At 45.0% G+C, this 27,489-nt stretch overlaps 2 protein-coding genes across 14 annotated transcripts in view; one reads left to right on the plus strand and one right to left on the minus strand.

Annotated features, from left to right (window-relative positions):
* Positions 1–12,343, minus strand: part of LOC128842462 (uncharacterized) — a 31,103-nt gene extending 18,760 nt beyond the window's left edge. The window contains exons 1-3 of the mRNA XM_054038485.1: positions 12,279–12,343; positions 9,968–10,044; positions 3,622–4,076 (exon numbers count right to left, since the gene is read on the minus strand). Coding sequence (XP_053894460.1) covers positions 3,622–4,076; positions 9,968–10,044; positions 12,279–12,343 — 597 coding nt within the window. The remainder of the gene's footprint in view (positions 1–3,621; positions 4,077–9,967; positions 10,045–12,278) is intronic.
* EVI5 (ecotropic viral integration site 5) overlaps positions 3,017–27,489 on the plus strand; it is a 142,738-nt gene continuing 118,265 nt past the window's right edge. For 6 of the 13 annotated variants that reach the window (XR_008445871.1, XM_054036622.1, XM_054036610.1 and 3 more), the window contains exons 1-4: positions 3,328–3,417; positions 8,373–8,453; positions 19,202–19,281; positions 26,650–26,800. The gene's annotated coding sequence lies outside the window, so the exon portion shown is untranslated. Of the gene's footprint in view, positions 3,418–8,372; positions 8,454–13,733; positions 13,968–19,201; positions 19,282–26,649; positions 26,801–27,489 lie in introns of those variants that run through there. The other 7 variants (XM_054036615.1, XM_054036620.1, XM_054036621.1 and 4 more) reach the window with 5 other exon arrangements.

Raw genomic sequence — 27,489 nt, forward strand, 5'->3', positions numbered from 1 at the left:
TACTTCTCCAGGCATAAAGAACTGTCAGTTAATCCAAATGTGTTTCGTAAACTACTGGACAGGTCATAGGAGTTCTTTGGTGATGGTAAATTAACAATACAAATAACTGCAAGTAGAAGTCCTCTCCCCCATTTATTTCTAAAATGCTGTATAGATTACATTATATTTTTCAGCCTTTACTGATAGAGATACTTTTTGTTATGAATAACAGTGGGGAAAATAACCATTAATCCTAAAATAAATTATTCAAAGATAGTTTACACACAAGAGTTCTGCGAGTTTTAACTATCTGGTAAGTTTGAAGAGTCTGTGTTGTACACTTATTGCAGTCATTAGGGGCACATAAAAGGTCTAACACTGAGTGCTAAATTTCTTTAAGGACCAATTCTTAATTCCTAAACAAATTAAACAGCTTCATTTGTTAATTCTGAGAAAATTCATCTTGCACTCAAAGAGTAATTGCTGTAATTTTTGGGAAGGTAGGCTTTATTTTTCCACTCAGAGAGGCTGAATCCCTGCTTTAAGGGCAAAACTCAACTCATCCTTTACTATGGAGCTATTACTGCATATTTAATGATAATTGAATATATATATATATTTTTTTTCCAAACACACACTTTCATTAAAAACAAACTTCCCAAGCCAATCTGTAAACATCAATCACAATACACAAAACAAATAAAAACAAAATAATCTAAATCTGAAGTTATCTTGGTGTTTGCTGTAACAATTACTCAATTAATGAAAGGAAAAATAAAGAAATGTGACTCTCAAAATCACAATATTTTCTTAAATCAAGTAGGCAGCATTACGCCTCTATGTTTTGCTAATTCCAGAAATAGTTTAACCATGTCTGGGTTAGAACTTTAGAGAGTTCAAAATTCCACCTTATTTTCCTTTTCCCAGGAAGAAACCATTCATAGCAAAGTACTTGTTTCTTTTCTTATAGTATGCCTGTCTAAATAAATGCTTGTTATCCAATAAGAATTCTCACAAGGGTCTTACATTTTAATATAAATATCTATAGTTAAAAATATCCCAACCAACATTACACAAGACATAAATAACTTAACTTCCCCTCTTTTCTTCAGATAGAGCCTTTTTGCATCTACAGTGTCTTAATATTACCTACATCCCCATTATGAATAGAACAGAAGGGAGTTGCATGGGTAGATCTAGGTGGAGTCACTTGCCACACCCCCCTGAGTCAGCTATAAATTCAGGCCAAATCCCTTTTCTCAGTTTCTCTCCATCTAAAATGTTTACTGCCAAGATGACTACTATTCCTAGGGGCCATGGTTTCAAGCAGGTAAAAACAAAGATGTTTCATTTTGTAATAAAAAAATGCTTCCTGAAGGCAATGCCTTATAATTAGAAAGGGTTTATATTTGAATTTTTCCTCTTTGCAGCTTACCACCATCAAACCTTCAGTTTCTGTGTTTGAAGGAAAACACTTTTAAAATCCATTTTATGTTGTGTGGAACAAAGAAGTGCACAAATCCTTCATGGAAATGCCTTGCCCATATCTAGAGGGAAACCTGTTTGAGTAATGTAATTATTGCTTACACTGTAAACCCTTTGGAACAGGAACTATCTTTTTGGTGTGTGTTTCTAGAGGGCTTGGCACTACAGGGCCCTGGTCCATTTCTGGGGATTCTTAGTGCAATAAATTACTCTTTTATTCTTATTCAATACCTCTACTTCTGTCTTTGCTGTAATCACAGCTGTGATATTCTTTTGTGGCATAGAAAGTCATAGCAGCAACCTAGAGTATGATCTTACAATGGGGACTTTTTTTTTTTTTTTTTAAAAAGCAATTCCTTTGCCTTTTTAAGGGTCTGGCTTTGATTAATGTATACACTCCTTTTGTAGTTAAAACTAAACTGCATATTTCCTTTAGCTGCTGTTCTTCAAACTATTCTGTCCGACTCTGAACATACTTAGACCAACTAGGGTCATCCTTAATGCTTGCGGTGCTTCATGTGGTGCTTCGTATTAGAAGTTGCTACAAATACAGAAAGCTTTCATTTTATTTCCTAGCCTAGCACAATTTGAAGGGACTCCTTCACTAGTAGAATTGGGGCAGAGACTGTCCCTTGGTTTTTTGTACACTGCTTAAAACCAAGGGCCTCTGAGCTTGTTATGCTAAATACAAATAGGCTCCAATGTTGAATGAGGCCTTTGGGTACTATCCTAAAATAAAGGCATTGTTATATATAGCATTAAATATACTAGGCAAATGAGCCTACATGCTAAGTGTGACAAACAGGATAATACTGCCTTTTATATAAGGAGAAATGTGGCAGCTACCTTTTGCAATTGCTGTGGTTTCTGGCATAATTCCAGTAGAAGTTTTAGAAATGGTAAAGGCATCAACTACTATTTGAGGTCCACCTAGGGGGTAGGGAACAGCCTTTTTGGGGTGTACAGTGATGGCAATAACCACTCAAATGCTGTTAGTGGATGGGTGGCTGGTGGATTCAAACAAGGGCTGCTCCTAGACTGTGTCTAAACCAAATGATAGCTGGTTTCACTAAGCTTAGAACAGCCACTACTTAACAAAATCAGCGAACTGGCATTGAAATCAGGGCAAATCAGGGAATATTCAACATGAACCACACTCTTGTGAAATTCTCCTCCCTTTTGGCCACTGAGTTGGAGCCAGTGCCCTTCTTCCAACCTCTGCCATCCAACAGGATGGTCATGGGTGGGAGATGGGCCTGGGGCAGTGGCTGCTGCCCTGAGAGGACTCCACAAAGGGAGCCCTGCAGACACTGCTGTCAAGTACTGGAATAGGTTACCTAGGGAGGTGGTGGAATTGCCTTCCTTAGAGGTTTTTAAGGCCCAGCTTGACAAATCCCTGGCTGGGATAATTTAGGTGGGGATTGGTCCCGCTTTGAGCAGAGGGTTGGACTAGATGACCACCTCAGGTCTCTTCCAACCCTGATATTCTATAAGTCTCAGCCCCCTTGTCCTCCTGGTCCTCCCCAGGGCTCAATCTTCCTGACCTTAGGGGGCGCCAGGCCCTTTTCCATTTCAGGAGAGAGCCAGCCGACCTCTCCTGCAGGGGGTGCTGACCCCAGCCCCTGGCATGGGGCTCGGCTCCCGCCATCGGCCGCCCCCGGCTCTGTATCGGGGGACGCGGAGCCCCGCGGGGGCGCTCCGCTGCGCAGGGAGGGAAGTGTCCTCGCGGCCGCCGGTGGCTCGCTGACGGCGGCCTGGGCGGAGAGTGTGCGCCTGCGCGCCGGGCTCTCGGAGGGACGTGGCCCGGTTGCCTGGGGCCGGAGAAGCGCGGCGAGCTTGGGGGCAAGGCAGCGGGACAGGCCGGGCGAGGAGCTCCGAGGCGGCGGCGGCTGCGGGCCGGGCTGCACTGGAAGCCGATGTTCGCACTCCGGCCCCCCGGCCAACGCTTCCAAGGTGAGGGGCGGGCGAGACCCCAGCCCCGCTCAGCCGGTCTAGCCGGGGTGGGGACCTACCCTGCCGCCGGGCCTAAGCGCTCTCCGCAGGCTACGGGGACCCCCGAGGGGAGAGCCCGGGGGCGCCGGGCCGGGGTGGAGTGACAGGGACACGCGCTCCCTTCCGGCTTCCAGCCGCGAGCCGCCCCCTCTCGCTTCTCCTTGCCTGCCTCTCCCGGGGGCCGGGCCGGGCCGGATCGTCCCCTCGCCTCGGCCAGCGCTGGGGTTCCCGGCTGCTCGCTCTGCGGAGCCAGGAGATCCGCCTCCCTGCGAGTGCCGGAGGAGCAGCGTCTGCTCGCCCTGCCGTCTCCGGAACGTGGGCGGCGGTGGCTATTGCGGCGAGTTGGGGTTTGCCCCGTGTGGGGCTGGGAGCGACTGTCTCGGTTTCAGGCCGTGAACCCGCTGCGAGGCGGCCCCCGAGTGACCCGCCGGAGCTCCCCTGGGCTGGGGGAAGGAGGTGGCGGTGAGGCTGTTTCCCTACTGGGGTTGCTTTGGGTTCTCCTACAAAACCTATCGAGTACTTGAATTTTTCTTCCTGACGGCGAGAAATATCAGCCCTGCTCTGACCCTGTGTAAACGCGCTGTCCCAGCCCCACTGAAGAGCCCGAGGGGTAGGATGCTCTAGGATAGCACCAGGACTTCATCACAATGACGCCTCCTTCAGTCATGCACGGAGGAGATTCCACTGCGGCATAATCACAACATGTATTCTGCTGTTACATGTTCATCTTGTTTTAGGGTGTGTGAATTAACTGCTGGCATGGTTTCAGTTTGTTTTGATTTAGTGGTCTTTAAAGGTGGTGTACTGTGGTGATTTAAGTAGAGATGGAAGTGGCTAGCTTATAGCATCACAATAAAATAGCACACACACGAAAATGTCAACTTTCTTTAGAGGTGACCTAAAAAGAGCTTTCGCCTTTTGTCCAAAAGAGATCTCGATGGACTTATCTGGAGAGAGTAATTTATCTCGATAAAATGGAGTTGACATATTTAACCAAAAAGGTTTGGGAGTTTCACTCTTCCACAGCTTTACTTTGATTCTTGAAATATTTCATTCATTATAAATTCTTGTCTTCAAACATGGTCTGTACTGTTCTGGTTATGTAATATGGATAAAAATTGAAAATTTATAAGTCTCTTAATGGTGGTTGATCAGTGTAGAGTCCTTAACAATTTTTTCCCCTGTATTTCAACTTGCATTTCCATCATATTTGTTGAGTTGCATATAATTCCTGCTTTTCTTCTTTATTATGAAACCGAGGGAGCTGCTTCATAGTTAAATTTGAAACTGATTTGCCATTATCTCAATTTCCAATCCTCCAACTACCCAAGAAGAGAGAAATCTTATCAAAATTTATGTACTTCAAGAAATCATCGGATAGTTTTTCCCCAAAAGAAGCTTGGTTAAATACTTGAGGTCTTGTTCTGAAAACTTACATGATCACTCTTCCAAAATTTCAAGTGTTCTGACTCATCTCCAAAATGGCTCAGGGTATGTGAGTGGAGGGCTAGTGGAGAAGATAAAATCCATAATAGAAATAAATACCTTTTGTGATGCTCTCTATTATATGTGGGAAGGGGTTCATAGACCTCAGTAAAACAGGGTTATTAAACTGAGCCAATGGAATGTTGAGAGAGTGTGAGAAGGAAAAGAGGAAAATGTTTGGCCTGTTGAGTTTATCCAGGAATCATTATTCAAGAATGAACTAGAAAATGTAAGGACTATATACTGCTTAAGGCCACTTTGAAAGTTGACTATTTTTCTTTGTGACATATCTGTTGATGGGGGGTGCAGGTAGGGAGGAGAAGATTTGGGCTAGAATAAAGACAGTCTGGGATTTCATTCACTAATCTATTGGTGTGTGCTGGAGAAATGCTCTGTCAAGGAATGTCTCTTAAAGTGCCATCTTTTATTTTCCCTTTCTCCTGTCTGCTCTCTGTGGTTGTGCTTTTACAGATTGGTTTTTCAAGACTACGGCCTCAAGTATGGGTTGTTAGGGGAAATGTAGCGGGGGAGGAATCTGGAAGGAGGTATGATGGAGCCAGTGGAGTTGGAGGGACGTGAACAGGGGACTAGGTAGCATGAGACTCTGCTGCCTGGTGTTGGAAATCTTAATGTGTTTGAGCCGGAAGCAGACAGTGATGGGAAAAATTGAAAGGTTGAAATGGGGGAAGTGTAGAGAGGAGGAGGGAAGATGCAAGGGAAAAGATGCCTGTGGTCCAGAGGAATAGAGAAGAGACAAAAATAGTGACTGACTTTGTGTTAAGTAGTAAATGTATCAGTTGCTTACAGTCATCATCCAATTAACAATAGTTGTAAATAGACTGGTAGCAAAATGAAACTGGAAGGAAACCCTCCTACAAGGGGATTTTTCCCTGAAAAGCCTCCTTCACCAGGAAGTGAGATTCTGTCCAGCTAGTGCAGAGATATAAAGTCAGGATTTAAATAAGTTCAAAACAATCTTATTTAAATCAGTTTTTAACTCAATTTTTATTACATGTTGCTTGTTCTCTACTTCCTTCCCATTTTATAGTCTTCAGTTGTAAAATGGGTGTTCTGTACTTGTTTCTTTAGTTTACTAATTGATAATAGACATTCAGATTTTATATAGAGTTTTTTTTTCTTAGACGTTTCACATTTAAAATGCATGTTTTTTAATGCTCTTGCATCCAGCACTCTGGGCACATGTACACTTAAGAATAACAAATCTTAAATTAATAAATTATAACCCCTCCTTACTGAAATAGCCTATAATAAATCTCTCTCCTGATTCCACTCTAATTCACCTACTTCTTGAAGGCCTGGTAAAACAATATCTGTTATGTACAATATATCCAAGATGAATAGCACGGTCTCAACTTTTCCTGAAGTAAATAGCAATGAAAAATTTAATTGTTAGGCTATTGTTCAAGAACATGTAGCACACTGGCTTATAGATGGCACACTAATGCATTTCTTACCTATTTATAGGTTTACTGGTTGTAAATTGTGGTTTAGTTGACGTTGGGAAAACTAGTATGGTTTCATCACAGGCTCTTGTGGATGTTGGCTACAACACAAAATAATGCTAATCTTGCTGCCTTTTTGGAAGAACGCTAAATGGAATAAAAGGGGTAATGGAAGTTGAGACTAAAGTGATTGGCACAATGTATAGGGATTCTTGAGTGAATCATAGAATCACAGAACTGGAAGGGACCTCGAGAGGTCATCTAGTCCAGTTCCCTGCACTCATGGCAGGACTAAGTACTATCTAGACCATCCCTGACAGGTGTTTGTCCAACCTGCTCTTAAAAATCCCCAATGATGGAGATTCCACCACCTCCTTAGGCAATTTATTTCAGTGCTTAACCACTCTGACAGTTAGAAAGTTTTTCCTAATGTCCAACCTAAACCGCTCTTGCTGCAATTTTAAGACCATTGCTTCTTGTCCTATCCTCTGAGGTTAAGAAGAACAATTTTTCTCCCGCCTCCTTGTAACAACCTTTTATGTACTTGAAAACGTTACCATGTCCCCTCTGTCTTCTCTTCTCCAGTCTAAACAAACCCATTTTTTTAAATCTTTCCTCATAGGTCATGTTTTCTAGACCTTTAATAATTTTTGTTGCTCTTCTCTGTACTTTCTCCAATTTGTCTACATCTTTCTGAAATGTGGCGCCCAGAATGACACAATACTCCAGTTAAGGCCGAGTAAGCGCAGAGTAGAGCGGAAGAATTACTTCTTGTGTCTTGCTTACAATACCCCTGCTAATACATCCCAGAATGATGTTTGCTTTTTTTGCAACTGTTACACTGTTGACTCATATTTAGCTTGTGATCCACTATGACCCCAGATCCCTTTCCACAGTACTCCTTCCTAGGCAGTCATTTCCCATTTTGTACGTGTGCAACTGATTGTTCCTTCCTAAGTGGAGTACTTTGCATTTGTCCTCTTTGAATTTCATTCTATTTACTTCAGACCATTTCTCCAGTTTGTCCAGATCATTTTCCAATTTTAATCCTATTCTCCAAAGCACTTGCAACCCCTCCCAGCTTGGTATCAACCACAGACTTTATAACTGTACTGTTTATGCCAGTGCTTCTCAAAGCCAGTCCACCACCTGTGCAGGGAAAGCCCCTGGCGGTTCGGTCTGGTTTGTTTACCTGCCACGTCCGCAGGTTCGGCCGATCGCAGCTCCCACTGGCCACGGTTCGCCGCTCCAGGCCAATGGGGGTTGCGGGAAGTGGTGCGGGCTGAGGGATGTGCTGGCCGCCACTTCCCGCAGCGCCCATTGGCCTGGAGCGGCAAACCACGCCAGTGGGAGCCGCGATCGGCCGAACCTGCGGACGCGACAGATAAACAAACCAGACTGGACCGTCGGGGGTTTTCCCTGCACAGGTGGTGGACTGGCTTTGAGAAGCACTGCTCTATGCCATTATCTAAATCATTGATTAAGACATTGAACAGAACCGGACCCAGAACTGATCCCTGCAGGACCCCACTCGTTATGCCCTTCCAGCATGACTGTGAACCACTGATAACTACTCTCTGGGAACGATTTTCCAACCAGTTATGCACTAACCTTATAGTAGCTCCATCTAGGTTGTATTTCCTTAGTTTGTTTATGAGAAGGTCATGCGAGACCGTATCAAAAGCCTTACTAAAGTCAAGATATACCACATCTACTGCTTCCCCTTTATCCATAAGGCTTGTTACCCTGTCAAAGAAAGCGATCAGGTTGGTTTGACACTACTTGTTCTTGATAAATCCATGCTGTCTGGTGTCTGTATTACATATGCATATGAAATACAATTTCATTTCCAGAAGCTAGAACTGGAAGGGAGAAGGGACATTTTAGGTGAAGTCTAATGTTTAGCCTAGGTAATTACTTATATAATTGTTACCTAATGTCTTTAAAAAGTTTTCCTTGATGTTTCAGTGGCTGCTCTCAGCAGTGGTTCCAGTGTCAAGCTGATATTGTGAGGAAATTTTTTTCCCTCCTGTCTAAACCTGCTCTCATGTAAGTTACAGCCTCACTGTAAAAATTTTTGTCAATGTGTTTGAGCCATGACGTTACTTGGATGTCCAGCTTGTATATACTGCCTAAGTACTTAAGTGTTTTTGAAGTGTTCCATCCAGGAAAACTTAACAATTACTATACTGGAACAGACAGTTTGCTCACACAGGGTTCTTTAGCAGTGGTCTCTACCTGATATTTCAGAGGGGATCTTATGAAGTGCCTATCTTCTTGTGCCTAGCCTCCATATAAAAGGGGGGTGTTTCTTCCTGGTCCTTGCAGCTGATCATGTTATGTTCCTAATCAGGTTTGAATACCCTTATATTATTTTGGTTTGCATAGCTGCAAATGTTGACTATTCATTCCTCTTTAAAATCTAACCACTTTGTGTGATCTCTTGTTATAGTCCTTTCCACTGGGGATACTTTTGTGGTTAAGGCATCGGACTAGGAAGCAATTCCATTCTGCATACTGTTTCTGGCTCTGCCACAGACTGATTCCAGTGAAGTTATTTAATCTATATAATAGTTCCCAATCTGTGCAAACTGGTTTTAATTTGGAAAGCAATCAAGACATCACATAAGTTGTGAACATTTCTGCTTGCCCAGTGCACGTGAGCCATCTCTGATAGCTTTCCTTATTAAAACCTGTATTTTTCTCATCTAATCTTTTTGTTGCCTGTACCTTATTTGCAAAGTGGAAACTTTCAGAAAAGTGAATGGAAGTATTTTGATAATGGTTAAATACAATGGACTCTACCACAAGATCTGCTAGTGAGTCTAAAATGAAATGACCAGAGTTTAAATTCATATGAATTTTTAAGACTCCTGAGTATTTTTAATATGGCCTACTGACAATGTCTGATGGCAGTGTGTGAATCAGGGTGATAATTTGATACTCATTTGGCAATGTCCTAATAGATGTTTGATCAGTTATTCTAAGTGTTCTAAAATAGCATAGCATAAATACCAGATGAATGTAATTATATTTGCTGCATAATTTTTCTTCAGTGTATAGGGATAAGTCTTTTAAAATGGATTGCTATTGTCTCAGGTTGTGGAAAGGCTCTTGTATCAAGATGGCATGGCAGAAGTAGCTTAATATGATCTTTGTTAGTAAAACATATTGAATTTAATGCGTGATGGTGTTCAAGTTGTGTTGCTTGTTAAAGACATCTACCTTCCCTGGAGGATATATAGAGAATGATAGGGCTACAAGGGGACTTGAATAAGAGTACTCTGAGGAATGGAAATCCAGAATTAAGTTACTTTAATTTTAAATTTTGCAAATTTGACTTTTAAAAAAAAAATAGTTCTAATGTTCTTCCTCATGTTACTTTAGTTTTAGGAATGTGGGAAGCCATGATCCTTTTTTTAGCTCTGGAAAACAAATAAGACATAGCAGTCTTTTGGCAATCTCCTATAGATTATGCAAATTTAGTTTTGTATTGGAGAATTTGTAGGCTATGTGGACTGGATATTGGGGCTTTGCTTAAGTAATTTTTGTCAACTCTATACCAAAAGTAGCATAAATCAGCTTTGTCTCCCTGAGATCTTTCTTGCTATTCTCCACTAATGACTCTTTTTGTAGATTCCTAGAATAGATGGAATAAATTCTTATTCCAAAATGAGTACACAAAATGCACTGGCCAAATGACTCTGAAATATTCATTTTTATAAGTGTTGTTGGAATATGAGTAGGCCTCTGGTTTTTAATGAAGCCATAGTCTTCATTGTTCACTTAGTCAAATGGCCAAAACATTAATTTCCTTCATTAGGTGCTCTGCTCCTATTTGAATTTATGGGAACTTGGTCATGGACTTCAGTGGGACCAGAGTAAGATTTTTTTTTTTTTATACAGTAACACAGGTGTTGTACTAACCTCAAAGCAGGCTTGTGGAGATAGGTCATTAATATTGTAAATGTAGTAACAGGTAAAATGTAAATTCTAGTGCATTACAAAAAGACCAAAGGTGTGAACATACGTCAACCTGCACTGTGGTCAGGCTACTGATGCATAACCTATATTTGAAATCGGTGCTGCTCTTAGTGAATAAACTGGCTTTCCACTAGATAGTAGAGTGAATTCTACTACCTTTTGAAGTAGAAACATACACACTTTAGCAGTAGGGTAGTAAGAGTTTTGATTTCAGCCTATGGATTGTGTTATGTAGACTAAGAATGGTAAAGATTCAGTTTCCCTGTAATTATTAAGTTTATAAGTACAACTAAGCTGTTTGGATCTTTAACGGTGTTTCCATATTGCCAAACCTTTGAGGGTTTTTTTTAAACTTACCAGCAGAATTCCTGGTTTACTAATGCTTATTTTGATAAGAATTTTCACCCTCAAATTACTGTTATGCTCCATCTTAATTCTGGTTTAATGAAGCTTTCTTAGAACATCAACATGTGTGATTTGGTGCTATTTTCCCATTTGTACAGTACACAATTAAGGCTTATAAGTAAGTTTTGCTATGACTTTTTGACAATGTCTTGCTGCATTCTTGATTTCCTTAGTAGCTATTCTTGTGTCCGTCCCAAAAATAAATTGACTAGAAGTAGCATTGTGGAAGTTAGTGGTTGAGTGAAAAGTGGGAAGAGACTATATTTTTGTAAATATCTGTTAGTGGTAAAGATTGAAAGTCCTCCCCTCTGATTTATACGATAAGTCTAAGAATAAACCTGTTAAATGAATACCCTCTGTTTAACAAATGGGAAAATATGGCCAACTTGTTAAGTGCAGCCATAAGCGGTTCTCTGGATTTTATGTAAAGAATAATACACAATCCAGAAATGTTAATGGAAAAAAGTTTCATGTAATCATATGCAATCTGAGGTGTTGGTCTCCCTTTAGTATTCACTCACTCACTCACTCACACCCGTCACCCCAATCGGGATATGGGCTGCCAACCACAGATCTCCAGAGTCCTCTATCCTGGGCCATTTGCTCTAACTGGTTCCAGGTATAGCCCATTTTTATGCTATCAGCCTGAAGGTCGTGCTTTACTTAAACCTTCACTATGCTGTTACCTCTCTAGATTCCTTTATTAGAAACTAAAAGAACCTCAACTCAACACCCCATATTATATGTGTAATAAAACAATTGCAATTAACCGATGGTATTATATAACTTGAGCTGATCTAAATTAAAACACACATTACCCAGTATAACTTATCCACAGATACACATGATGCATAGTGGTGGTTATAATATATCTTTTACGTCCTGGTTAAATATATACAGAATTTTGTAGTAGTTGATAACACTCAGAACTGGAATTGTTTTATGAACTAAAAAAGCATGCAGATATGTCACACCAATAGCTGATATACTATGCTAGTAATTTCTCAGTTTCTTTTGTAACAGTGGCTGATGATTATATGGAATTGTAATATAGAGACAATCGCATTAACGAAGAAGTGAGGTTTTTACTCACGAAAGCTTATGCCCAAATAAATCTGTTAGTCTTTAAGGTGCCACCAGACTCCTTGTTGTTTATGAAAACCTTGTTACTGCATCTCATTAGTGAAAAGCAAATTGTATTCTGCAGACATTGTAATATCACATCCATCACTCTGATATCAGACTTCCAAAAATCTCAAACTTAGTAACATGACCTACTAACATCAGGACTTTTAAAGCCATCTTTAAACTGACTGAAAGGATTTCATACTGAGGAAGACAGCAGTTTTCAGATACTTAAAGGAAATGTATATTTCCCCAAAGAAAGTTCATTAAAACTAGTTATGGTTGTTTGGGTGGGTGTCCACCCATACAAATCCTTCCCTTAACTGGACATTTCCTCTATTTTATCATCCTTTAACATACCTTAATTCCCATACATCACATTCATCACTTTCACTGGCAGATTCTGCCCTTCTATAAAGTCCCATTCACCTTTATTACAAACAGTAACAATACAATACACCTCTACCCAGACATAACGCGACCCGATATAACACGAATTCGGATATAACACGGTAAAGCAGCACTCTGGGGGAGTGGGGCTGCGCACTCCGGTGGATCAAAGCAAGTTCGATATAACATGGTTTCACCTATAACGCGGTAAGATTTTTTTTGGCTCCTGAGGACAGTGTTATATCCAGGTAGAGATGTACATATGGCACTTTCCTCATGCTTATACTAAATTGCAAAACCTTAACTCTCTGACTTCAGCAGCATTAACATACATGTCTGTTAGACATGTGTATGGTGTGTTTTCCCATAGGTAAGTATGAGGTCTGAGTCTTGCAATGAAAGTGGTGGATCTGGTGTGTGGGAATTAGGGTCTGTTAAAGGACACCTAAAATGGGTGTTTCCTTTTATTTTAAGGGGGACTATATGCTGTTTTTCTGTTTGGACACTACCTACACAAAGAGATCCTGGTCCATGACTAGGGATCTTTGATGCTATGGGAATATGTTCTTAATATATTTAATACAAGACTGCCATTAATCTGTGTCTCACTTCTGCGTAGCCTCCACTATAAAGAACTATCTCCCTTTTTTTTTTTTTAAAGGATAGCAAAACCTAATCTTTCTGGGAACAGTATGGCTAAGTGGATGAGACTTGATTCTGTCAAGGTAGAGACCTGGGTTTTACTCCCAGTTCTGCCAGAAAAGTGATTGTTTTGTGTGCCTTCTCTGAGCCTAGTTACCATATCTGTTAAGGTGGGGTGAGAAGTGGATGAAACTGGAAGTCTTGCTCAGTCATAAAAACTGAAGTATACTTAACACCACTCCAACCTCACTCTCTAATCTAGTTTAAAAATAATTGGATTCTGTTCTTATTTTTTGCCAAAGTTCTATAATTCAGCAAATTTATAAAACATTTGTAGTACAAGTGTGCAAAGACCATAATTAGGATAAACACAAATACAAGGGGAGGGGCATACAATCTAAGACAGAAATAGTGGAAGGGATGATCTCTCCCTTTTGGCAGATAAATAAAGTGACAAACTGACAATTTTATTGCATGCTTTGGGATTTTGTTTAATTTTTAATTGAAGGTAGGGCGATAGGAAATGGCAGGAACAGGGTTATCAAGGGCTAAACTTTCCTTTAAATGCTATTTATGAATGGTTGTAGAAGTGGAGAATTCCATAACTATTGGAGAAAAATTAGGATTCTTCTTGCCCCCAGTTTGGATCTTTGGACTGTATTGATGTAATTTTGGCTTTATTTTCTTTTGACTTTAAGTGGATGAGACTGATCTCCTCCCAACTACTTAACTTTGTCTTCCCCCAAAAAGCTGATTACATCTTTCCTCTTGTTCTTCATTCAGGCACTTGCAGTACATCATTCCAAGGCAAGATGTTTTTAATGTTTGTTTGCATGGGAAATATTACTCAGTGGCATTGCAAGACTGTCTCTCTATAGTGATCATATTAGCTGTACTTTTCCTCAAGATCAACCTGGTTCTGTCTACATTTATATTTGGAGGAATTGCAATATTTGGCATTTTTAAAGCCGTTCAAAGCCTTTGACAAACTAATCAGTTCCTACAACATCCCATGAGGTACATTTATTCATCTTTATAATAATGCCGTGTATATAAACTGAAGCAGCAATAATTTATGCCTTCACTGCAAGAGAGCATCCTCTATGCTCTCTTGCAATCTGTATGATACATGCATATATGTTTAAAAGCCTTCAAAACTCAATTTAGCATATCTGTTTGTATGAAAGGTGCTACCCAAACACTGATATTGAAGCAGATTTGGTTTCTTAAAGCTGATCTTTAAATAAAGGAACATAGGTTTTTGATTTTCCCCAAGTCCTCTGAATTGGAGGTGGATAGACAAGTTCAGTTAAAGTAAACCAGTTTGAACCTATTCTCAAGCTTAAATTAGGACCTCACTGTTCCCATATGTGCCCTACTACCCCCATCTTGATACTTCTGCCTTTGGAGATCTTGTGGGGCTTGGCAGGATCTGCTCACATTTTTTTGAACGAGCCTTGCTTATGAAAGTAGGGGGATTCATAGCACTCTGTAGGAGAGCTTCTGAACACTTTGTTAGGGTGGGTAAAAACCATATATTCCTCCGATTTGGGTAAGACCTCAAATAGCCATCTCCTGCTGCCTCATGGTATTCAGCAAATCTTCCCTCTCAATATTAGACATAAAATGAGGCTCAAATCCAGCAATAAAGTCACATAATGACAAGTTATATAAGTGAGCTTGTGTGCTTTAGCAGCTTAACCTGACAGGCACATTCCTGAGAAAAGAGTGGAGAGGTAATATCTTTCATTAGACAATCTTCTGTTGGTGAAAGATGAGCTTTTGAGCTTACACAGGGATCTTATATCCATGGATATAAACTGGCCTTCAGGAAGTTTAGACTTGTAATTAGATGAAGGTTTCTAACCATCAGAGGAGTGAAGTTCTGGAACAGCCTTCCAAGGGGAGCAGTGGGGGCAAAAGACGTATCTGGCTTCAAGACTAAGCTTGATAAGTTTATGGAGGGGATGGTATGATGGGATAGCCTAATTTTGGCAATTAATTGATCTTTGACTATTAGCAGTAAATATGCCCAATGGCCTGTGATGGGATGTTAGATGGGGTGGGATCTGAGTTACTACAGAGAATTCTTTCCTGGGTGTCTGGCTGGTGAGTCTTGCCCACATGCTCAGGGTTTAGCCATATTTGGGCTCTGGAAGGAATTTTCCTCCAGAGCAGATTGGCAGAGGCTCTGGGGGGTTTTCGCCTTCCTCTGCAGTGTGGGGCATGGGTCACTTGCTGGAGGATTCTCTGCCCCTTGAAGTCTTTAAACCACGATTTTAGGACTTCAGTAGCTCAGACATAGGTTAGGGGTTTGATACAGGAATGGGTGGGTGAGATTCTATGGCCTGCGTTGTGCAGGAGGTCAGACTAGACTATCATAATGATCCCTTCTGACCTTGAAGTCTGATTCTATGATCTTCTTCAGGTCACAGATTCCCAGCATTTGACTCAAGTTAGTATACAGGCTTTGACCTTTTTTTTTTTTTTTTTAAAGCGAATCTTTCCTTTGGAGTCTTGATAACAAGTTTCTCCAGAACAAGCTACAGGAATTTCAGAACTAAGGAGCCTATCTCCTACTGAGTGATACAGTTAGCAAAGCTCAGACTTATTTCCTGTTGATAGGTAGCCTAGCCAATATTTCCCTTCCAGTGTTGAACCTTTAGTTCTGATCTTTTACTTCAAGAACACCCACATTTCCTCTAAACCACACTTCAGTTCCCTAGGAGTTGGTTGATCTCTAAGATAGATACTTCTGAGGACATTCTGCTCCAAAAAAATTAAAAATTGTGCCAAAAAATTATAAATTCTGCAAGTTTTATTGGTCAATAAATAAATGCAGAGGCTCCAGCATGGCAGTGGGGAGCACAGGCCACTAGCTCCACAAAATCACCCTGCAGCCTCCCTAACCCCCCCCACCCTTGGGACACCGACTCTGGTGGTGAGGCTGCACCTGACCCTGACACAGCACAAGGCCTGGGCCTGCCCCCGAAAAACCCTGGAGCTTTGCCCATCTGTACCAGGTGTAGGGCAGGCAGGATCCAAGTGTGGAGGGGCTCAGTATGGGGGGATCCAGGTGTGGGGTAAGAGGATTCTGTGTGGGACAATCTGGGTGCAGGCAGCTCAGTGGGGGGGGTATAGGTGTGGGGGGATCTGGATGCACAGAGGCTTGTTGTGGGTGGGTTCCAGTTGCAGAGGCAATGGGACTCTGCAGGGGCTTTCAGGTGAAGGTGGTTGGGGCTCAGCGGAGGGGTCTGTGTGTGGAGGGTCTCGGGAGGGGGGGTCTGGGTGCTGGGAGAGTGGGGCTTGGTGGGGTGGAGGTCTGGGTGCAGCTAGTTGGGGGTCAGTGGTGTGGAGGTCTGGATGTTGGAGCTCAGAGTGGTGCAGTGGGATGGGGCTTGGCAGGGTGGGGGTTTGAGTGCAGGGAGCTCAGTGGGGGTGGTCTGGGTGCAGGAGTGGGCATCCAGAGGCAGGGGGTCTGGGTGCAGGAAGGCTCCAGATGTAGGGGTTGAGGTTCTGTGGGGTGGGGTTCAGATATGGAGGTTCTTGGGGAGGGGGGGTTCTGAGTGTATGGGGTGAGGCTTGGTGGGGGGCATCTGGCTATGGGAGATCCAGATGCATGGGAGTTGGGTGGATGAGGGAGCAACTCCCTATACAGTGACCTCTCCCCCTGCAGTTGAGGAGTGATGGGTTCAGGAAGCAGGGGAGGATGCTGAGCTTCCTGCAGCTGTGGGAGGTTTCTGGGGGTGGTTCTGACACAGCCCCAGCCACTCGTTGCAGGGGAGGAAGTCCCATCCTCTCCCTTCAGCCCAGCCAGAATTAGCAGCTGATCCCGGCTCAGGGTAGGAGCCACTGGCTGTGGTGATTTACCTTTCCACTGGCTGCTCCGGGTGCCTGAAACAATGTACCTGTGCAGCTAGGAAATGGTGCGTGACTGCTCTTGCAGCTTCCCTTTGCTTCCCTGTCAGAGAGTCACTTTTCTGCAGGGAAGCAAAGAAATCTGTGGGAGTCATGAATTCTGCACCTGCACAGTGGCATAGAATTCCCCTAGGAGTAGATGGAGGATAAGCTCAAACCTTAGATGCTCAGATACATAGCAAAAGGTCCAACATAAGAACCTACCTAGATGGATTACTTGAAGAGTGTGCAATTCTTGTTTCCTGCATCCACTCTACATTGGACTCCCATTTTGGCTCCTTTGCCATCCAGAGATATAACCTCAGACTGGCAGGGCCAAAGAAGGGCAAGCAAGAAGGAAGAGAAAAGATGAGAATAATATATTGGCTATAGCCTTTGAAATATGACTGAAGGAAAATACAGAATTAAACTGCAGGATACACTCATACCATACATGGGCCACAGACCTATTAATGAGTTTTCCTGGAGGGGCAACAGTAGGGTATATATGAAGGAATCACTTTTCTCCTCCGGACCATTTTTCCTTAAAAAAAGACTAGTGAGGCAGTTCCACTCACCCACTCTAGAACTTAAAAAAAATGCCAGGCATATGCCTTTTCTTGGCGTCCTGCTGCCACAAAAGAATATTTGTTGATTTTTCTTTTTTAATCTCATTTCTTGTTGCTGATCATGTTACATTTACTGAATGAAAAGTCACCTCACTATGTGAGCTAGCCATTATCTGGCAGGCACTTAGCATGCTCTTTTACACGCTGCCTGTTCCTTCTGCGTGATTTCTAAGCCTTGAGTAGTAAGCACAGCTTCGGCAGTGTGATATGGATTGTGACAGATACCCATTTCCATACTGGGCTAATATCACCAAAATATCACTTGAAACCATTTTTCCATGATTCCAGGGCTGACTAGTTTGTTTCTTCCATAGGGGAAAGCAATATTTTAAGTTCACATCCATGCTATCGTTCTTGTTCTCATGTTTTGCTACAGATATTAAAAGCTATATATAAGGCCTTGGTTTTGTTATTAAATGCTTTTCTTACATATGATCTTTAATGAGTTTTCAGTGAGGTGAAATGGCAAAACAGTAAGCAGTAAAAACCTTCCTTGAATATGTTTCCATTTATAGGCTATTACATGAGATAAATACATAAAAGCACAGAAGAAAAGGGAAAATGGAAACCTGATAATAGTGCAGAAGATTCTTACAATTCCATTAGCTATTTTGATTTTGTAAGCCTAAATATGGACCTAAAATTAGTGCTGACAAAGCCCTACAAGAGGGTCCAGTTTTAAAGTTCAGAGAATGAATTCAACTACTATTTGTGTCTGGTGTTGATTCAAGTAATAAAGCATTAACAGAATGCAGTTTAACTCTGCTTCACTAGGTGGAGCCTCTAGGGTCCAAATAGATAAAGCTATTTTTGATTTCATTGATGTAGATAAGTACAATAATATCCTTGTGAAAATGAATCTGGAATTAAAATAAAATTTTAATTCTATGCTGCCAATTCTAAACTGCTTTGAGCATCAATGTTTTCTAATTTGTATATTTTGCTAGTAATGTTCTTTGCAAGTCCTGTTAGTAGACACTATAAATTAATAAAAATCAGTTGCTGGAATGATACCATTTAATTATACTTGTGAGCCTTAAGATACTAAGTGTTTAATTGCTGCAGAATGCATGGGAAGATGGTAAAAAGGGTAATCTGGAGAAATCATGGGCTGCATTATGCTGTTTCATAAACTCGTTTGCCTAGTTTTGTGTGTTCTGTAAGAGTTTTGTTGCTCTTCACCTTTCATATCAGGATCTCTGTCTTACAAAAGCTGGGTAAACATTAGCCATCTGTAAAATGAGGATAAACTGAGGTACATCAAAGTTAAGTGACTTGTCCAAAGCTGCAGTCAAGAGTTGAGCATTGAACGCAGGTCTTCAGTTTTCCAGTTCAGTTCTCTAACAACTAGACTGTACTCTTGAGTTCAGCAATTTCTGCAACTAGTGAACTTTTGCAATGAAATATGCTCATTTAGTAGACCACTGTTTACATGCAAGATTCCTTTTAATGCTAGCCCAACTGACGACAAAATGAAGTTCATAAGTTCTAGCATATTGACTTGATTTTGTGTTTTTGGGCTAGACAGGATTCTTGTGGCTGAAATCTCAAAGCTTTTAATGTAATGTTTGACTTGCAAAGCAAGTAAAAGGTTTGAGGCTGACACGAAATAACTTCGGAATTTTTAGACATGCACTTTAACTTGCTGTGAAAGCACTGAATTTACTTGATCACTGAATAGTAACGTTGTAGTTCAGAAGAAATTGTAATTTGCTTTTCTTGCAGTTTGAAGTCTAATTGAAAGAGGAAGATGGCAAGGCAGCTTTGCATTTTACTTTAGCAACTTTTCCCCCCTCAGTTTAACTGTAAGTAACTTGTATATCTTTACATTTTGGTAGAATTAAAGGCAGTGAATGAACATTGAATTTTATGTTGTGTGCAAAAGCAATTCAGAATTAGTGACTAGTACTATCAAGCCTTTGTTTAAACAATTACTACTTACACTTTTAAAATCGAATTTAGCCCTTATTATAGATGTGGGGCTGACATCTTTGGAGAATGAAGTCACATCCACAGAAGAGATACAATACAGACATTGTCAGAATAGGCTTCTCCATAGTGTCCTGTCAGCGTGCTGTACTGTTTGCTTGGATGATGCACCTTTGGGGTGGGAAGTAGGTTGACTCAGACACTCTACCTTGCAATTTTGACCTTTCTTGAGGCTAAGGTGCTAATTTGTGTCAGTTATGACTGCAGCTTTTTTAATGTGGATGGTTCAGACTGGACTGAAAATGCTGGTTTATTCCACGTAGGCTACTTAACTGTAGTCTGATAGTAACAACTGACTTGAGTGGGGCTGGATTTGAGGAAATTCAGTAGGGAATGGCTCCACATAGAATTACCAATTCTTCTTCGAGTGCTTGCTCATATCCATTTCATTAGGTGTGTGCGCGCCGCGTGCACGATCGTCGGAAGATTTTCTACCCTAGCAACACCGGAGGGTCGGCTGTGGAGCCCCCTAGAGTGGCGCCTTCATGGCGCTGAATATATACCCCAGCCGACCCGGCGCCCCCTCAGTTCCTTCTTACCGCCCCTGACGGTCGTTGGAACTGTGGAGCGCGGCATAGCTGTTCTCCACTCTCCCTAGCTTAGTTAGTTATTCGCAGTTATAGTTATAGTTATAGTTATAGTTATAGTGTTTATAGTTAAATAGTTAAATAGTTTTAAAAGTTGTTCTAGTTATTATAGTAGTTCAGGGGATTAAGGGGGTCGTCTCCCCCTTTCTCCCCCGGCCGCGGGCCCGGGCTCATGCCCAACGCTCCTGGCTTCAAGCAGTGCGCCTCCTGCGCTAAGCCTATGCCCACGAGCGACCCGCACGACTCCTGTCTGAAGTGCCTGGGAGAGTCCCATCAAACAGATAAGTGCAAGATCTGTAAGGCCTTCAGACCAAGGACCAAGAAAGAGCGGGACTTTCGGCTCCGGCAACTCCTGATGGAGGCAGCACTTAGTCCGGACGCTCCCTCTACAAGTCAGGCCCCGGCACCTAGCGCCTCGGTGCGCAGTGCCCCGGCGGCACCGGCCATGCCGACCACGCGAGTGGCGTCGGACAAGCCTCCCCGGCACCGGACCTCGTCGGCACCGCAAGCACAGCAAGTGCCTCGACGCCGGTCATTATCCCCGGGGCATAAAAAAGCCCATAAGAAGGGGGCCTCCGTGCCGAAGACGCCGGCTCCCCCAGTGCCGGGGGTAGAGCCGAGTCCGCCGGTGGAGCACCGGAAACAGGTGCCTCCAACACTGTCGACTCCGGCGCCGAGGCCGTTGAGTCCGGTGCAGATAGCGTCTCCACCGAGACCGGCGGTGATACAGTGCCTCCCGTCGACTCCAGAGACCTTTGCGGCGGCGAGAGACTTGATAGCTCTCACGGAGCCGGCACCGCCTCAACCACCGGCACCGACGGCACCGTTGACTCGCCCGGTCCAGTCGAGGGGGAAACCTGCCTTGATGCGCCCTCCATCGCAAGGGCTGGAACCTCGGCACCGGTCCAGGTCCCGAAGCAGGTCCCCACGCCGCTCGCAGTCCCGGCGCCGAATATCACCTCGGCACCGGTCGTACTCGCGGCCAAGATCTTCGTCGCGGCACCGCTCTACGTCTCGGCACCGCTATGATCGTCGGCACCGATCAACGTCGAGACGTAGTTCTCGGCACCGCTACGGTCGACGCTCGACGTCGAGAGGCCGCTCCCGGCACCGGGCATACTCCAGGTCCTCGTCGAGGTCCAGATCCGGCTCCCGGCACCGATCGCGGTCCCGGCACCGTTCGCCGGCACCGCGTAGAGATAGATCATCTCCGGACCGGCACCGTGCGGCACCGCAGCCCACGGGAATCGTTTCGTCAATCTCGGCACCGCCATGGCCATCAAGATCGGTGTCTCGCTCCTCGGAGGACCTCTCGAGATCGGCATACCCCCCTCAAGGGCAAGCCGAGGAACAGGACTTGGGCCACTGGCAGCAGATAACAGAGGACCATTCTCATGGCCCATCTCACTGGTCGTTTTGGACCCCGTGGGCGTACCACCAGGAGCAAGGGGCTCCAATACCCTCGACCTCTCGCTCGGGTCACTCCGTTAGAAGGGCCCCGGAGTCCACCATCTCTCGGCCTCCGCCAGGGGGCATGGAGGCTTCCGTGTCCGCGTCACCCGACGCCCTGGACCCAAGCACAGGTGATGCTCCGGCCCAGGAACAGGGGGACCAGGACCCTCCCTTGGATCCTGTACCACCGGAGGCATCTTCCTCTTCCTCTCCGGATGAGGCAGTGGCGGGCACATCATGCACAGGTCCACCTCCAATAGATCTTCGGGCTCACCAGGATCTCCTGCGTAGGATGGCCCGCAATATGGACCTGCAGGCGGAGGAGATAGTGGAGGTGCAGGACCCTATCGTGAATATCCTCGGAGCGGATGCCCCATCGAGGGTGGCGTTACCCCTGATCCGCACGATACAGGCCAATGCAGCTACGATATGGCAAACTCCTGCCTCTATCCCACCCACAGCGAGAGGGGTGGAAAGGAAATACTTTGTCCCGTCTAAAGACTACGGGTACTTGTATACCCACCCCCAACCGTGTTCACTGGTGGTGGCATCAGTGAACGCAAGAGAGCGCCACGGTCAGCAGGCTGCAGCGCCTAAATCAAAGGAAGCTAAGCGGCTCGATTTGTTTGGCCGTAAAGTTTACTCAGCCGGAGGGCTGCAACTTAGAGCGGCGAACCAGCAGGCGCTCCTGAGCCGCTACAACTTTAACTCCTGGAACTCTATGGGGAAGTTTAAGGAGTTGGTTCCCCAAGAGTCCAGGGAGGAGTTTGGAGCCATGGTAGAGGAGGGTAAGAAGGTGGCTCGGACCTCCTTACAGACCGCCTTAGACATAGCGGACTCTGCTGCGAGAACCCTGGCATCAGGTATCGCTATGCGGAGGATCTCCTGGCTCCAGGTTTCGGGTTTGCCTCAGGAACTGCAGCAAACCCTGCAGGATCTGCCCTTCGAAGGACAAGGGTTGTTTTCAGAAAAGACGGACTCTCGCCTGCAGAGCCTCAAAGACTCCAGGACAATCATGCGTTCCCTGGGGATGCATGTTGCGGTCCCTCAGCGCAGGCCATTTAGGCCGCAGCCTCAGCGCTTCTACCCCCCCCCCCCGCCTCGTCAGAGACAGGACTCGGCCCGGAGGCGAGGGCGAGGTGGTAGAAGAAGGTGGACCGGCCCTCAACCCGGCCAGAACCAGGGGCCACCTAGACCACCTTCAGGCCCCAGGCAGAACTTTTGAAGGTGCGGTCGAGGATGGCGCCCCAGTCATCCCCCAGGATCCAGCCCCCTCCTTTCGGGATCGCCTCTCCCACTTCCACCGTGCTTGGTCCCTTATAACTTCGGACCGTTGGGTCCTCCGCACGGTGGAGAGGGGATACGCTATCCAGTTTTCTTCTATCCCCCCCTCCCACCCCCCTTCCCCGTCCCTCTTCAGGGACCCTCTCACGAGCAACTTCTTATACAGGAGGTTTCTACGCTCCTGGCCATGGGGGCCATAGAGGAGGTTCCGATAGAGTTAAGGGGCAGGGGATTTTATTCCTGTTACTTCCTGATCCCCAAGTCCAAAGGAGGTCTGCGGCCCATCTTGGACTTGCGCGGACTCAACAAATTCGTAGTAAAGTTGAAGTTCCGCATGGTCTCTTTGGGGGCCATTATCCCTTCCCTCGATCCTGGAGACTGGTTCGCCGCCCTCGACATGAAAGACGCATATTTTCACATCACAATTTACCCACCTCACAGACGCTTCCTGCGATTCGTGGTAAACACGGTGCACTACCAATTTGCAGTCCTTCCCTTCGGCCTATCCTCGGCCCCAAGGGTGTTCACGAAATGTATGGCTGTTGTGGCAGCGTACCTTCGTCGACAAGGGATACAGGTGTTCCCGTACCTAGACGACTGGCTGGTACGCGGTCGCACCAAGGAGCAAGTTCAAGCTCACGTCCACATAATAGTGCACACATTCAACGAGTTGGGCATCCTACTCAACAAGGACAAATCCACTCTAGAACCTACCCAGAGAATAGAATTCATCGGCGCAGTTCTAGACTCCAGACGTGCACAAGCCATCCTGCCAGACAACCGCTTTGGCACCATCAAGAACCTCATTCAAGGGCTCAAGGCCTTCCCAACTACCACGGTGAGGTCGTGCCTTACCCTGCTGGGTCACATGGCTTCCTGCACGTACGTAACCAGGTATGCCAGACTTCGGCTTCGCCCACTTCAAACCTGGGTGTCATCAATATACCGTCCACATCGGGACAGCCTGAACATGGTGGTCACGGTCCCGAACTCGGTCCTGACCTCCCTCACCTGGTGGCTAGATCACAATGTGGTCTGCGAGGGGATCCCTTTTCACACCCCACAACCCTCTCTGCACCTGGTCACAGACGCTTCATCTCTGGGTTGGGGCGCCCATCTCAACGAACACCATACCCAGGGCCTGTGGACTGCACCCCAGTTAGCCCTGCACATCAATGTTCGGGAACTGATGGCGGTGCGCCTGGCGTGCCAGGCATTTCTCAATCTCCTACGTGGCCGTTGTGTGTTAGTTCTCATCGACAACACCACGGCCATGTTTTACATCAACAAGCAAGGAGGAGCACGTTCGTCAATTCTATGCCAAGAGGCCATTCGCCTGTGGGACTTCTGCATCGCCCACTCAATTCATCTCACGGCATCGTTCCTCCCTGGAGTCCAGAACACTCTAGCGGACCGACTCAGCAGGTCCTTCCAGACGCACAAGTGGTCTATCCGTCCGGACATCATACATTCCATCTTCCAGAAGTGGGGGTTTCCCCAGATAGACCTGTTTGCATCTCGAGACAACAGGAAGTGCCACGTGTTCTGCTCCCTACAAGGTCGAGCTCCGGGCTCCCTCTCGGATGCGTTTCTCCTTCCCTGGAAAGACCACCTGTTTTATGCCTTCCCTCCGTTTCCTCTGGTCCACAAGGTACTGCTCAAATTGCGCAGAGACCAGGCACAGGTAATTCTGATCGCTCCAGCGTGGCCGAGACAACATTGCTACACCACACTGTTGGAACTCTCGGTTCAGACACCGATCCCGCTTCCATTATGTCCGGATCTCATCTCTCAGGACCACGGCCGGTTGCGTCACCCCGACCTGCAATCACTCCACCTCACGGCGTGGCTGCTCCATGGTTCACCCAGGCAGAGCAGCAATGCTCGCACTCTGTCCAACAGATTCTGCTGAGCAGTAGGAAGCCCTCAACACGCACCACGTACCTGGCCAAGTGGAAGCGGTTCTCCTGTTGGTGCGAACAACGAGCCACGTCCCCGTTGCAGGCACCCATTCCTCTCATTTTGGAATATCTCCTCTCCCTAAAACAGCAGGGGTTGGCGATATCTTCAATTAGAGTTCACCTGGCCGCTATATCGGCCTTTCACCCAGGGGAACTCGCGTCCTCGGTATTCTCTAACCCAATGGTCGTTAGGTTCCTCAAGGGCTTAGACCGGATGTACCCACAACAACGTCAGCCCGTCCCGACGTGGGACCTCAACCTGGTTCTCTCCAAGCTCACAGGTCCTCCATTCGAGCCACTGGCCACCTGTTCACTTCTGTACCTATCCTGGAAGACCGCCTTCCTCGTAGCCATCACCTCAGCAAGGCGTGTTTCTGAACTCAGGGCGCTTACATCTGAGCCCCCTTACACAGTTTTTCATAAGGATAAAGTGCAGCTTCGTCCACATCCTGCCTTTCTCCCTAAGGTGGTTTCTCCTTTTCATATCAACCAGGATATGTTTCTCCCGGTCTTTCATCCTAAACCACATGCCACTCGCCAGGATCAACGTTTGCATTCCCTGGACGTACGCAGGGCCCTGGCCTTCTATATTGACCGCACAAAGCACTTTAGAAAGACGACGCAACTCTTCGTTGCAGTGGCCGACCAAATGAAAGGCTCACCGGTCTCCTCACAACGCCTATCCTCCTGGATTACGTCTTGCATCCGGACTTGCTATGACCTGGCAGGTGTCTCAGCACCGCACCTCACCGCTCACTCCACGAGGGCCCAAGCTTCCTCGACTGCTTTCCTGGCACATGTTCCGATCCAGGACATTTGTAGAGCGGCGGTTTGGTCATCAGTCCACACATTTACAGCTCACTATGCACTAGTGCAGCAGTCCAGAGACGATGCTGCTTTCGGATCAGCGGTTTTGCACACAGCAATGTCTCACTCCGACCCCACCACCTAAGTTGGGCTTGGGAGTCACCTAATGGAATGGATCTGAGCAAGCACTCGAAGAAGAAAAGACGGTTACTCACCGTTGTAACTGTTGTTCTTCGAGATGTGTTGCTCATATCCATTCCAAACCCGCCCCCCGTCCCCACTGTCGGAGTAGCCGGCAAGAAGGAACTGAGGGGGCGCCGGGTCGGCTGGGGTATATATTCAGCGCCATGAAGGCGCCACTCTAGGGGGCTCCACAGCCGACCCGCCGGTGTTGCTAGGGTAGAAAATCTTCCGACGATCGTGCACGCGGCGCGCACACACCTAATGGAATGGATATGAGCAACACATCTTGAAGAACAACAGTTACAACGGTGAGTAACCGTCTTTTCCTCAAACTGGGGGTTCCCAAACTTTTTCTTTATGTGGACCACATCTCATGAGTCATCTACCCTTTCATTCATGAAAGCTTCGCACTGCTGTGATCATTAGAGGAATCATTTATATGGAATATTGTATTTGCAGCTGTTAATGATTCATCATCACCATATGACTGACTGACAAGTCCTGTGTGGACCCCTAATGGTAACCATTGCCTGGAACAATATAGACGATTCAAACATATTTTTAAACTAAACTCATTGGCTTTTAGAACTAAGTTAACTGAAATCCCAATAAACTTGAATGCACTCAAGTTTTTAACAGGGAGCATTGGGTTGGTTAAAGAATTATGGTGGTGTTCCTAACTAATTCAGTTGGCTTTTCCTGATTAAGGAAAAGTGGAGCTCTTCAATGATATTTAAGGATGGTTATTGAAATAACTTGTTAGCACAATTTTCTCATTAGGTAACACGGCTTAAAATAACAAGAACAGCATAAGATGTTTTGGCTCTGTTAATCTTAGAAATTTGTAATGATCTAACATTGTCCTGACTAGGACTGCAATATTAAAGCTTGAATCACTTTTTTTCTGTAGGGAAACTTTTTTGAGCGCCTAGAGCCACACCGAAATGTGGCCAGCTATGCTTTTGTGGGTGGACTCCATAGCATTACTACATTGCTTTTTGAAACCAAATTTCTTTTCATGGCTATAATGGACTTTTCTGATTTAAATAAATTGGTTTGAGGTAAGTTTATAGATACTAAACTTGGCATAAATGTTTAAAATTACTCTAAATACGAAGATAATTATACTGGTGTTCTAGGGTTCTCAATAATTTTTTTTGGTGGCCTCAGAGTGTGGCCACGAACTCTTGCTGGTGGCTGCGCTGACAATTTTCCCTAGAACACTTAATTTTAGGAAAAACAAATAAATATGCATATATACATGTCCAAATCATTGTAATTTACTTATGTAGGGTTTTTTCAGACTCATTAATAAAAATGTACAGTGATCTCAATTCTTTACTGGATCTAAACAGAATAGAAACAGTAAGTGCTTTGCATGTTCTTGTCTGTTGTTGTTTTTTGGTGGTGGGTTTTTTATTATTTTTTTTTAAACTTGCTAGATAGTAAGTCTGCTGCTGTGAAAAGTGCTATTTGTATGTTTGTTAATATCACTTTTCACAGCAGACTTACTCAGCCCCAGCAAGTCCTTGGACAAATTAAGCCCTGGATGGAGAGGTGGGCAGGGAGGTCGCAGGGCTCAGGGATGATGACGTGGGTGGTGAGCCTGGGACAAGAGCCTGCTACCGCGTGGATGGCGCCCGAAGTCCTGTGGCTGAAGCCTGCCTGCCCCGCCCCCAGGAAAGTGGAGAATTCACCAGCTGCCTGCACCGCCAGCATTTGTCTTTCCAGAGGGGGCAGGGAGACTGTG

The sequence above is a fragment of the Malaclemys terrapin genome, chromosome 8, assembly GCF_027887155.1.
Source record: "Malaclemys terrapin pileata isolate rMalTer1 chromosome 8, rMalTer1.hap1, whole genome shotgun sequence".
In the NCBI taxonomy this organism is placed as follows: Eukaryota; Metazoa; Chordata; order Testudines; family Emydidae; genus Malaclemys; species Malaclemys terrapin.